Here is an 11,417-nt window from a genome sequence, read left to right as displayed (position 1 = left end):
AATACAAAATACAGCCATTTAAATTTGAAAGCTTTTGGGTATAGGATACCCTTTAACAATGTATAACATCATAAGGTTTTGATTGAAAATATTTAACTGAAAAATAACCATAGATGTTGGATAAAACTAGTGGAGTAAAAAAGTAGCTTTCTCTGTAGTAGTATAAAGTATTATAAAATGTAAGTACTCAAGTGAAGTATATAGTTCTTCCTCAGCACAGTAGTGTACTGAGTTTATTTCCACAAAAATATTTAATGTGTAAAATATATTTTGAATGGCCAAAGTTTGAATATGTTCATGTGAGCATGTAGTACTGAGATGGTGCATACTCCAAGATAAAAATGAATACTTTGTGATTAAAATGTCGTAACTAAGAGTAGAAAAAGACTTGAAAAAAACTGTAGTAACCCAGGACAAAAAATAAATACTAAAAAAAGTAGTAACCCAGAAAAAAATTAAATACTTAAAAAATGTAGTAACCAAGAATTTTAGAAAAACCCAAAAACTTAAAAATGTAGCAAGAAAAAATTAAATAAACACTTTTAAAAAAAGCAGTAACCCAGAATAAAAAAAAGCACTATAGCAATCTAACATAATTAAAACAGAAAATTATCTATAGCTGTCCTATCAAAAAATATTATTCAAAAGATACCAAATTGTTGTATAAGAGGACATACAGCAAACATTATCTAATGCCTTTAGACTAATTAACAAACAGGTCATTTAGTGTCACAGAAACGCACACAAAGACAAAATAATATAACCAATTTTTATTTTAAAATAAAAACTGGTAGCACCTTGTCTTTTAGAGTTTTGGTCAGATCAGGCAGACAAAATGAGTGATTTATTCTGATACACAAAGACAAATTGTGACTGTCTAAACAAATACTTTTGGTCATCACAACTGGTACAATTTCATTGTCATATTTTACTAGTTAACATGCAGGCAATAATTGCATCAGACATTAAACATCATAGAAAAACCGTATTACCCAGGAAACATAACCCCACAAAATATCTGTTAAAAAAGAAAAAAAAAGAAAAAAGAAAATGTTTTCTTGCATGATTGAATCTTGAATGTACATATTTGTGTGTTTGATTTAACTGCTTAAGTTGTTGAATTATCTATGACAGCAAAATGTGTGTTATTTAGGCACAGATATTTAACACAAGGCCAGCCTCAGAGAAGGCGAATGGATTACAATACAAAATGTTAAGCCTTAAGAAGAGCTGGACAACACAGATTTTTTGGCCAATAAATATAGAAAAAATGCTCACACATGCTTAAAAAAATCAAAATTGATATTTTCAAGTGTTGCACTGCAAGTACCACAGCCGCATGGCATTACACTTGCTCTTGACAGTGTTTTCTCACGCTCAGCATGACACATCAGAGTGTGTAGGCCTACAAATCTCTTTTCAGGCAGAAAACCATTCTCTGTCCGAATTTCAAAGGCACAGTTTTTACTTTCAGCACTGTCAATATAAAACAAGTGCAAGTTGTTTGTCATATAGTAATAAAAGAAAACACATAGTTACAAATGAATCTTTATCAGACGTCGACTGAAAACTGTGGCATTTGCGGTCGTCCTATGTGCCGACATTTTCCAGTGTGTCTGCTGTCAACGGACCAACAAAGACAAGATTTCACCCTGTTTACTTAACTTACATCAAATATCAATCTGAACACTAACGATGCATGTTTTGTAAAAATTATGTTTATAGTACAAATCAGTAAAATACACTTTTTTGTTTTGCTGCTCATTTACAGGTAAATAAGGCTACAGTAATGTTTACATCTGCTGAATGCAATTATTGACTGGCTACTCAGGAGGTACTGTCCAAGTAATCACAGAACTGGGTTGCATAGAGGAACCATGTTCACCGTTTAAAAATAGCTTTCCTTATAAAACAACCTATAAAAAGAAATCAATCAATGTATAAAATCTGGTGGAAATTTCAAAAAAGAGCTGTTTTTTTGTTGTTGTTCCTTAAAAGGCACACGAATAAAGGAAAAAAAACAACGTCGAAAAGTCAAGTCAGGGCAGGCAGGCTTCTGCTTTGGCAAAAGAACCACTTTAAAAATCTAACTGGAGTGATTGTGATGGGATTGCTTTGGTTGTTGTTTCCCGCTCTTTCTAATAGTGGTTGTCAATAATCAGCACTGAGGTTAAGAGGAAAGGCCTCAGATCGTAATCTATAGTTTCAGCAAACACATTGTGTTTTCCAGGCGTGGAATTTCCTCAACAACCCCCACCATGCGCTAATGCAATTTTCTAAACAGAGGATTTTGTGCAGAGGCTAGGAGAGCGACGCCTGAGGACTCGAGTATCTATTGTCGATTCTACGGTTCTGTTGTGGCTGTGGAGGTTTCAAGCTGAGCAGGTCCATTGAGAGCTTAATGTCCACGAAGCTGGTCCAGCTGGGTGTAAACATTATCAGCTTGACTCAGTTCCTCAAACACAGGCAGAAGGTTGAGCAGCTCGGCGTCGTCGACGTCGTCAAACCACGACACCACAGGAACCTGTCGAAAACAAACCGTCACTCACAAACTGCTGGCTTTAAGATGAAACGATCACATATAAACTGCGCCTGACGGTCCTGCAAATACAGCTGTGATCCTGAGCGGTGTTAAAATTTAAATGAAAACACATTTAACTCAATGTGCCTTTTATGATCAGTGTATTTTTCCACAAATAAGAATTAGAATTGAAACAATCAATAAATTGCAGTTTTTTCAAGCAGAGATGCCAAAAAAGTCGCTGGTTTCAGCTTCTGAGATGAGAGATTTTGCAGCTTTATTGTCGTATACATGACAATAAACTGAATGAGGACTGTTGGTAGGACAAAACAAGACATGTTTTAATGGGTATTTTTCACTATTTTGTATCATGTTACAAAAAAAAAATCTTGAAAGTTATCTGCAGATTTACTGATTATTAGATAATCGTAAGTTGCAGCTCTGAGGAGTAACTGGTTAATTTTAGCAATTAGGCGTTTTCATTTCTATGTGAGTTATCATTTTGTAAGAGCTGTTGTCACATGGATCACAGACCTTCTGTGCTTTGTCTGTAAAAATCTCACGGAAAAAAAAACTAGGCTTATTTTGATTATTTCATTCTGATTATACAGTTAATCTTTGCACACTTTTTGGTCCCAGTGTCTTTAACTTTTACATCGATAATGTATAAAATTTCAGGCTCTCACTGTGAACCGTAAGTACTTTTTGCACCAGCTCAAAGTGGGAATTTTACACCATCATGCTTCCTCTCCTCTCTGTATAAAAGGTACAATTATGGAACGGAAGGACGGAGTTTTGTCGCCTTCAAGGCGCCATCGGAAGTAGTAATAGCGCCAAAACGAAGTCAGCCGGCGGAACTGGATCATCAGCAGCGCGGGTGTGACATTTTAACAATGTGTTATGTGTGTGACCCACTAAAAAGTAGCTGTTAGCACTCAAAAAAGAACAACAGCGGCTAAAAATTCAGGAGCTCCTTATCTTCCAAAGAGAGGAGCAGATCAGCCGCAGACAGTAAATGACTGTTCTTGCTCTATATGATGCTGAAAGTTCAGTTTTGATTAAACATTTGCTAAAGGCTTTTAAACGTTAAAGTTCTATGTTGGAGTTTGTTTTATTCCAAATTGTAAATATTGACAGAAAGATATTATTGTAGATGCATATCGGTTCCAAGTATCAGATACTGGTCTCAATAACTACTATTAATCGGTATTTGTTAATTTTTCCAGACCTCCGTGAGCTTGACGAGACAAAAGTATACGAGCAGGTGAAACATCTTCTGTGTCAAAGGTATTTTCAACACAAGGAGGCACATCGAAGGTGACAGGAGCAGATTAAAACTCACAGCATTATTCGGGTGGAAGATGTAGGAGGCAGGAGAGTTATCCAGGATGAGGGTTTTGTGGAGGTCTCGTCCCAGGCGGCTCAAATCTTTAACGTAGCAGCCCTGGTGGAATACACAAGATTCCCGGAACAGCCGGGTCCGGAATACACCACACTGATCCAGCAGGTCCGTAACTGGGTCTGCATACTGGTGGAGGCCAGAGGAGGGAGGGGGCAGGTGGGGGGGAAGCAGGTTGGACTAATGAAGCACTTTCTACTGATGCTGGATATTCACTCTAACAGCAAATAGCTAAGAAACAACATCACACATCCAAAATATCTACTCGTCTGGATTGGGTTGCACCCGCTATTTATAAATCCGTTTTTAGTTACCAAGAAGTCAAACTCGTGGTTTACTAAACCAGGTTGCACCAATAAAACGTCACTATAGCATCACAAACTGTAACATAACTGCCAAAAATGACAGTTTTAAGGAGCTTTACTTTAATATACATATATGCATAAGAACTGTGTGTGCTTCAGAGTTAGCAGTATTTATGCATAATTGAATGAGTGGAAAAAATAAGGTTATGCAAACCTCAGCTGCACTTCTTAGTCATTAAAGTCAAAGGTTAAAGCAGAGTGGAGAACGTCACTTTTCAGTTCCTCCCTTCTTAAAACGCATTTTTTATTCTCAGGCTTTTTACTCAATATGAGTGTTACCTTTCTGTGTTCTTGTGCTTTTGCAATTCAAACTGGTCTTTGTGTATCTACTGTGTTTTTTTATATCATCTCATATATCATATCATATTATTATTATTATTATTATTATACTTAAAAATATGTATTTTCTGTGTATTTCTGTTTTTTGTTATTTTTATAGATGTTATTTTTTATTGTACAGCACTCTGGTCAACTGTTGATATCTTAAATGTGCTTTATAATTATATATTATATATTAAATAAATGTGGATATCATTGGATTTGATATAGTCTGGCATTCCTGGCAGTGAATCTGGTAATCGTGTTAATCTTGGTATATTGTGATGTTTTTTTGTGATATGCACTTTAAAATCTTCGAAGTTCACAACATTATAGAAAAAATAAAATCATGTCAAGTGTCAGGTCAGATATGTTGACAACAGATTATTGGCAGTTTATCGTTATCTAAAGGGGTCATATTTTGGCAGGCTAACTAGATTTGCGTGGATTAGTGGAATAATAGATTAGCTTATAGACCGAAAATTGATTAACAACAATTTTGATCATCAAGTAATATTTTCAGACTTTTTTTTCCAGCAAAACTATTTATTTTAACGCTATTTTCATACATTTTATGGCTGATCAAGAAAATGATTGAAAGATCAATCAATAATAAAGAAAATAATTAGTTGCAGCCCTTAAGCTAAGTTTGCTTTGTCAGTTGGTTCAGTTAACTGCACGGCATTTACATCTCGCATTTTAATGTGTAAATACTCACTATCAAGTAGGGACAGAGGGAAAAATACTCAACACAGTATAGTAATGGGATATTTTGCATGGCAGTATTGTATTGAAACGCTGACACCAAGTATTGATATTCTCATTATGTAATAAATTAATATTGCAAATCAAAATAAACTTTTTAGAACTTTATCTTACTGGATAAACAGATGTTGATTAAGTTTTACTTTAGTGACATAACTTGCATAAATAGACGTAATAAATCACAATATCTCACAATATATGCCAACATAAAAACATGTTTAAAATTGCAGTAATACTGCATCGTGACAATATCATATCCCCGATTATCTAGTGTATTTGGAACAAATCATTTTACTGTATTTAGGCATTTTTTATTTTAGGCTGCCATTATAACTGGGCTGAGTTTAAAATCACAAAGCGCTGGTGCAACCTGCTCCAGATGAGCACAAAAACAAGCTATAGCTTTAAACATGGGCGGGATGACTACTTGTATGACTAGGAGCATGGAAAGCAGCTGCTATCACAGGAAAAGCAGAACTAAAAGACAAAGCAGAACAACCTGTGACAGATCAGAAACGACAGCAAACACCAAAGAAGAAAATACTTGCTGAATAAGGTATCTATTTTGAGATCTGCTTCTGATGTAAAGTACCTTTGCGAGACTGGCTGTAAACAGCACACATTCAAACAACTCTCCCATTCTCCTCAGGAACTCATCCACATACGGCCTCTTCAGCACATACACCTGCAAAACACACAGGCCATCAGTACACAGTCCAACCACTTTAACTCTCATTTCAGTGTCTTTAGCATCAACTTATTGCTTCCATCCGTTGGCTGCTAATGGCCAGTTCCTGAAACAAGTAATCAAGAATAGGCCGTGCCAGTGTTAACCAGCCTATCCTGGATTACTTGAACCAGGCAGAGGCCCACAGAGGGTTGCTTACCAGCACATGGGGTCCCAGGGATCACATTTCAGAGTTAATTACATTTCCACATGTCCAATAGTGAGAAGTTGGACAAATGGTCCAATAACAGTGTGCTAGTTTAGCATTTTTTTCAAAATCTTCGCAGAGGCAGCAAGATGTACAGCATCACTTATTAATGAAATTTTAGATGAAATGGGCTGAAATGACTCATTTTCTTGCTGATGCATCCACTTGCGACTCTCTTTTTCAACATCTGGCCAGTAGAGGGCTCCGTGCGCCAGTCAAGAGCAACAAAAAAAAAACCTGGCTGATCAGTTACAAGACCCATCCCTTTTCAGCTCAGCAACCACTGCAAACACATCAACATACATACACAAACACAGCCCCCTCCCCTCCACGCCAAACACACTCGCACACAGTAGTTTACCTGGTGTGTGGTCCCCTCTATCTCCACAGGCACGATGAAGTCTGCATTACTAATAGGCTGTAGGGAGAACACAGAGGGAGATGGTTGGCATGCTCGTTCACATGAGCCGCGCTGTGTACATTCACATGGCATTACATAACAACTTCGAACTAGACTCCACACCGCTGCCATAAATCACAGCGAAGAGCCTCCACAAACAGGACGTAATTCACATGATGTTCCTCAAGCACATGTGATGGTTGCAGTGAGGAAACTCTAATAAAGATTAATAAACAACCACACCAGTGCACCGCTGCTACAACCTGCTATTATATATAATATTAACTCTTTTCTTATGCTGCTTTCAGATGCCTTTCACAGGCATTTATATTCTTCAAAAACATAGGTAATAAGGCAATAAACTTGGTAAAAATTAAAAAAAACAGGTTCCACAAATTGCAAGAAATAAGTAGATTTAGAATTTTTTTTTAAAATGAAGAAAAAAATACATCACATTATCCCAATTGCATATTTTAAAATGTTGGAAAATTATTATACTGATTGAATTGAAACCTGGAGCAGCACAACTTTAATGTTGCTTTCAGATGTCTTTAACAAGTATTTACACCTTTAAACCCCAAGAACTGATATGATATTTTTCAGAAACATGGGTAATAAGGCAATGAACAACTTGGTAAAAAAAAAAAAAAAAAAAAGAGGTTCCACAAATTGCAAGAAATTAGTAGATTTAGAAAATTATTTTTTTAAAAGCAGTGGGAAAATGATGTGTGAAAAAGAGGAAGAATTATCACATTTACATGTTTGAAATTTTGTTACAAAATTATTATCATATTAACTCTTTGAAACCTGGAGCAACACAACTTTTCTTATGTTGCTTTCAGAAGCCTTTCACGTGTATTTACACCTTTAAACACTATAAACTGGTATGATATTTTTTAAAAAAAAACAGGTAATGAGACACTGAACAACCTGGTAAGAAATGTTCCACAAATTGCTTGAAATTAGTAGATTTAGAAATGTGTTGTTTTTTTTTAACTGAGGAAATATGTCATGGGAAAAAAATAAAGAATTGTCAAAATTACAGGTTTGTAATTTTGTTACAAAATTATTATAATTTTTAAGCACTTTTTCCAGGTAATTTCCTTGATTGTTTTTCTTGACTATTTAAAACAAATTTTGAGGTAACTGTGTTTAGTTTTTTACTAATTTCTTGCTATTGTTTGGGGCATTTCCTCTTCCATTGCTTGTCTTTTTCCCATGTTTTTGACAGAATTCAAACCAGTTTGCTCAGGTTTTAAAGGGTTAATAAACATTTACTAGAGAATCAAAAGATGCTTAAACTGCACAAAAACACAAAACATGTTCATATGAGGCAGTGGCATGAAGAAAAATAATCTTATTTGGTGATATGGTGAAGGATTTCTTTGCTTTGGTACCTTGAATGAGCTGTGCACCAGCGTCTCATCCAGGTCTATGACCACACAGATCTTCCCCTGGTCCTGGGCGTCCACCTCAGGCAGGAGGCTCGGTTCAGACTGCTGAGGAGACACGCAATTTTAATGATGCTGTCCCACACATACCTATATAATTTGTCCTTTGCGATGTGATACCTTTGAAGCATGATTATTCCTCATAGTGCTGTGATTCATATGAAAATCAGACCTTGGCTGTTTAATTTCACCTCTGGGAAATTAGATTAGACGCAGTTTTGGAGCTGCATGTATGTGTGAATGATGAAGAAGTGGGCTTCATTATTTACTCTAACAGCTTATATGTTGCATATCTTTAGGATTAGCATATTTATGCCTTTCATTATACGTCCCGAAAGCGTCTCTGCAGGCATTACGTGCAGGGAGAACACATTAGCTTGACATAATCTTAATTTTAGATATCCAGTATTCCCCGTTTATTATTTTGTTTCATTCTTTATGAGCACAGTTAATATGACTGATTAACCCTATGAACCTTGAGCCAGTTGTAGCCATTACTTTCAAAAACGTGGAAAAAGGCAACCAGCAATTTGGTAGGAAATGTTGATAAGAAATTAACAGGTTTAGAAATTTATTTTTTTAAAAGCTAGGGAAAAACTATATTATGTTAAATAATTAATATATTTTGGGGTATTTTTCCAAATAATTTCCTTGTTGTTGTTATTAACTTCTTTTCTTTTTTCTTTAAACAATTTTAGTTTTTTCCATTTCTCCCCAACTAATTTTCAGGAAATTCTTTTTTCTTTCTTTGTCTTTTTTCCCCCATTAATTTTCCAGTTGTTTTATTGTACTTTTTTTACTAATTTCTCGCTAATTTTGGGGTTATTTCTTCTTTCGTTGCTTATTGCCTTCTTCCAACGTTTTAGAAAAACAAAATGGCTCAAGTTTAAAGGGTTAATATGTTACATAATGTAAAAAAGGTTGTCAGTTCAGGAAGCCAAAATAAGATCAAAAACAAATACTTTACATGGGAAACAACAATCTTACAATCTCACAAACTAAACAACGCGGTGCAACACAACCCCATCGGTGTTTAATTCAGTTTCACACAACAACCCGGCCATAAAGATGCTTCTTCCTGTTTGCTCCTGATGCTGGAGGACACTCCTCAATGTGAACAAACATGGCATCTCATTAAAATGCCCCTTACATGCTACTGAAGCTCTAATCAGGCTGACAGCGTTCACCAGCGTGGCCAGCCGTGTGCAGCAGGCGCTCAAGGCTTTATTTTTTTTTCTCCACCTCAGCAATTACAAGGCACACAATACGCCATTCTCTGCTCTCTCGCCGTCTGCCTAAAGGATTGATAGTCACTCTGTCGCTCTTATCTTCCTTGGAGGATCAAGTGCGAACATCAAAGTGATTCCATATCCGCAGACAGTTGCGGTTAGCTTTCAAGATGTTCAGAGCAGGTGCAGTGGTGGTTTTAGTGCGCAGTTGTAAAGAAAATAGCACTTGAAGACAATATGAAGCTCATTTTTACAACAGTTTATTCCTGCAGATGGCCAAACTATTCAAACACCTCCTCTTTTATGGCGAGCAGAGAGTGTGTGGGTGCGACAAGGAAGTGAAATGTTAAATAAACAAAAATAAAGGCAGGACTGAAGCAAGGTCTTCAAATTGTTTTCAGTGGTGTGAAACATTGCTAGAATAAGAATAGTGTTACCTTGACAACCGTCCCATTTTCCTGTGACTCCAGCAAGGCCTGCTGGGAAGGTGGTGGTGTTGGTGGTGTTGGTGGCGGTGGTTTGGGGCCATCCTGAGCTTGGAGGCAACAGAAGAGTGCTTTGAAGATGTTACAACTCCGAGGCTGTTTCAGGGCAGTCCGGCTCACCTGGCCTGTTCAGCACAGAGAAAGACACACTTTCATGAGGAAAACTGCAGGTAGTCAACATGGAAATGTTAAGTGGGGCCTTGGATCACACATCAGATACATCTTTTTCACCCCCCCACACACAAAACAAATCTTGTTACATGAAAACTGATGAAAAATGTAATCAAATCAATCAATAAATTCAGAATAATTTGTCACTAGCTATTTGCAACGTGCAAAATGAGCTTCCCCCTTTTTCCTAAAGGCACCATCCATCTGTCTACAGGGATGGCACAGCCCGCACATGAAATCTGTTTTTAATGCGCCTGCCTCTGCTGCTGTTGCTGCTGCTGGAAATGGCTGGTACATGTTATATAATCACAGAGGGCGGGAAAACCCACACTTTTCAGCACTACCTTCAACAGAAAACACAGACAGAAAACATTCCAACCATTTTAAACTCCAAGACCTTACGGGGCTGCCTGAAGCAAGCCAGAACAGACGGACAGACAGGCAGACAGGCAGGCAGTGAGTCGGACCAGCAGTCACACCTCAGTGCTCTGTGCAGGTCTTTGATCAGCCACCCTCGCTGTCCCAGCCCCATGTAGTGAAAGAACGGGTGAAAAACATTTTTGCAAGTCCCCTCTAGTGTGTTTCATGTGAGGACTTGCAAACAGAATTTATACCATCAGGACAGAGTCAGTATAGTACACACACTCAGGTTTTACTATAAAGAGGAACTGCTCATAAACAGAAAAAGTGTAGTTTTCTTTCTACTAATCTACAGTTTTCATGCTGACCCTCACTGCTCTGAAGACATAATGCAGACACACCAATGTTACACAACACCATGTTTAAAAGACAAAGGAGCTTGATTTTGTAATTTCTCACATCCCCTTCACTAGTCCTGCACACTTTATTTCTGCAAATATCAAGAAATCCTTTCAATATAATCCACATGATTAATGTGAACCCTGACAGCCAATCAGTGTAAGCCAGCCTATTGATTTCCCACAGGAAGGCAGTATTGGCCATGTATGACATAACACATTCATTATATCCCTCCTGCATGTAAAAGGATGAACATATAATAGCAGATTAATCCTGCAGACAGCTATTAGTGACAAGATGCAATTTCTCACTTTAATCTAACAAAACACGCAAAGCAAAATAAAAATTAAAATTTAAAAAATCCAACCCTTAAAACATTACCTGCAATCATACAATATGCACGACATCAACAGCCAAGTAGTGAGCCAGAATCAATGAGCAAAGCCTCTTTCAAGCCTGAGGAAAGCGTGCAAACAACGAAATCTTTGAAACGGCGCTACAATGGGCGTGTGCAGAGGGGTGTGTTTGTGCATTCCGCTGTCAACACCGCGGCACCTGGTATTTCTATACAGCTCCCCTGTTAATCAGAAGCCACTCCAGACCCCATTTTTACACCCAT

General features: G+C 37.1%; 1 protein-coding gene across 2 annotated transcripts in view; it reads right to left on the bottom strand.

Moving 5' to 3' along the window:
• Nucleotides 1-755: 755 nt before the first annotated feature.
• The window catches only part of ctdsp2 (CTD (carboxy-terminal domain, RNA polymerase II, polypeptide A) small phosphatase 2), a 12,117-nt gene continuing 1,455 nt past the window's right edge, over nt 756-11,417 (bottom strand). The window contains exons 2-7 of one of the 2 annotated variants that reach the window (XM_088081732.1): nt 9,821-9,993; nt 8,101-8,202; nt 6,665-6,721; nt 5,961-6,053; nt 3,864-4,049; nt 756-2,524 (exon numbers count right to left, since the gene is read on the bottom strand). In XM_088081732.1, the coding sequence (XP_087937858.1) occupies nt 2,399-2,524; nt 3,864-4,049; nt 5,961-6,053; nt 6,665-6,721; nt 8,101-8,202; nt 9,821-9,993 (737 nt within the window). In that variant the 3' untranslated portion in view covers nt 756-2,398. The remainder of the gene's footprint in view (nt 2,525-3,863; nt 4,050-5,960; nt 6,054-6,664; nt 6,722-8,100; nt 8,203-9,820; nt 9,994-11,417) is intronic. The other variant, XM_088081733.1, reaches the window with a different exon arrangement.

This window comes from Plectropomus leopardus, chromosome 9 (genome assembly GCF_026936395.1).
Source record: "Plectropomus leopardus strain MGB_pleo_1.0 chromosome 9, ASM2693639v1, whole genome shotgun sequence".
Lineage (NCBI taxonomy): Eukaryota > Metazoa > Chordata > Actinopteri > Perciformes > Serranidae > Plectropomus > Plectropomus leopardus.
This window is presented reverse-complemented; position numbering and strand designations above follow the sequence as displayed.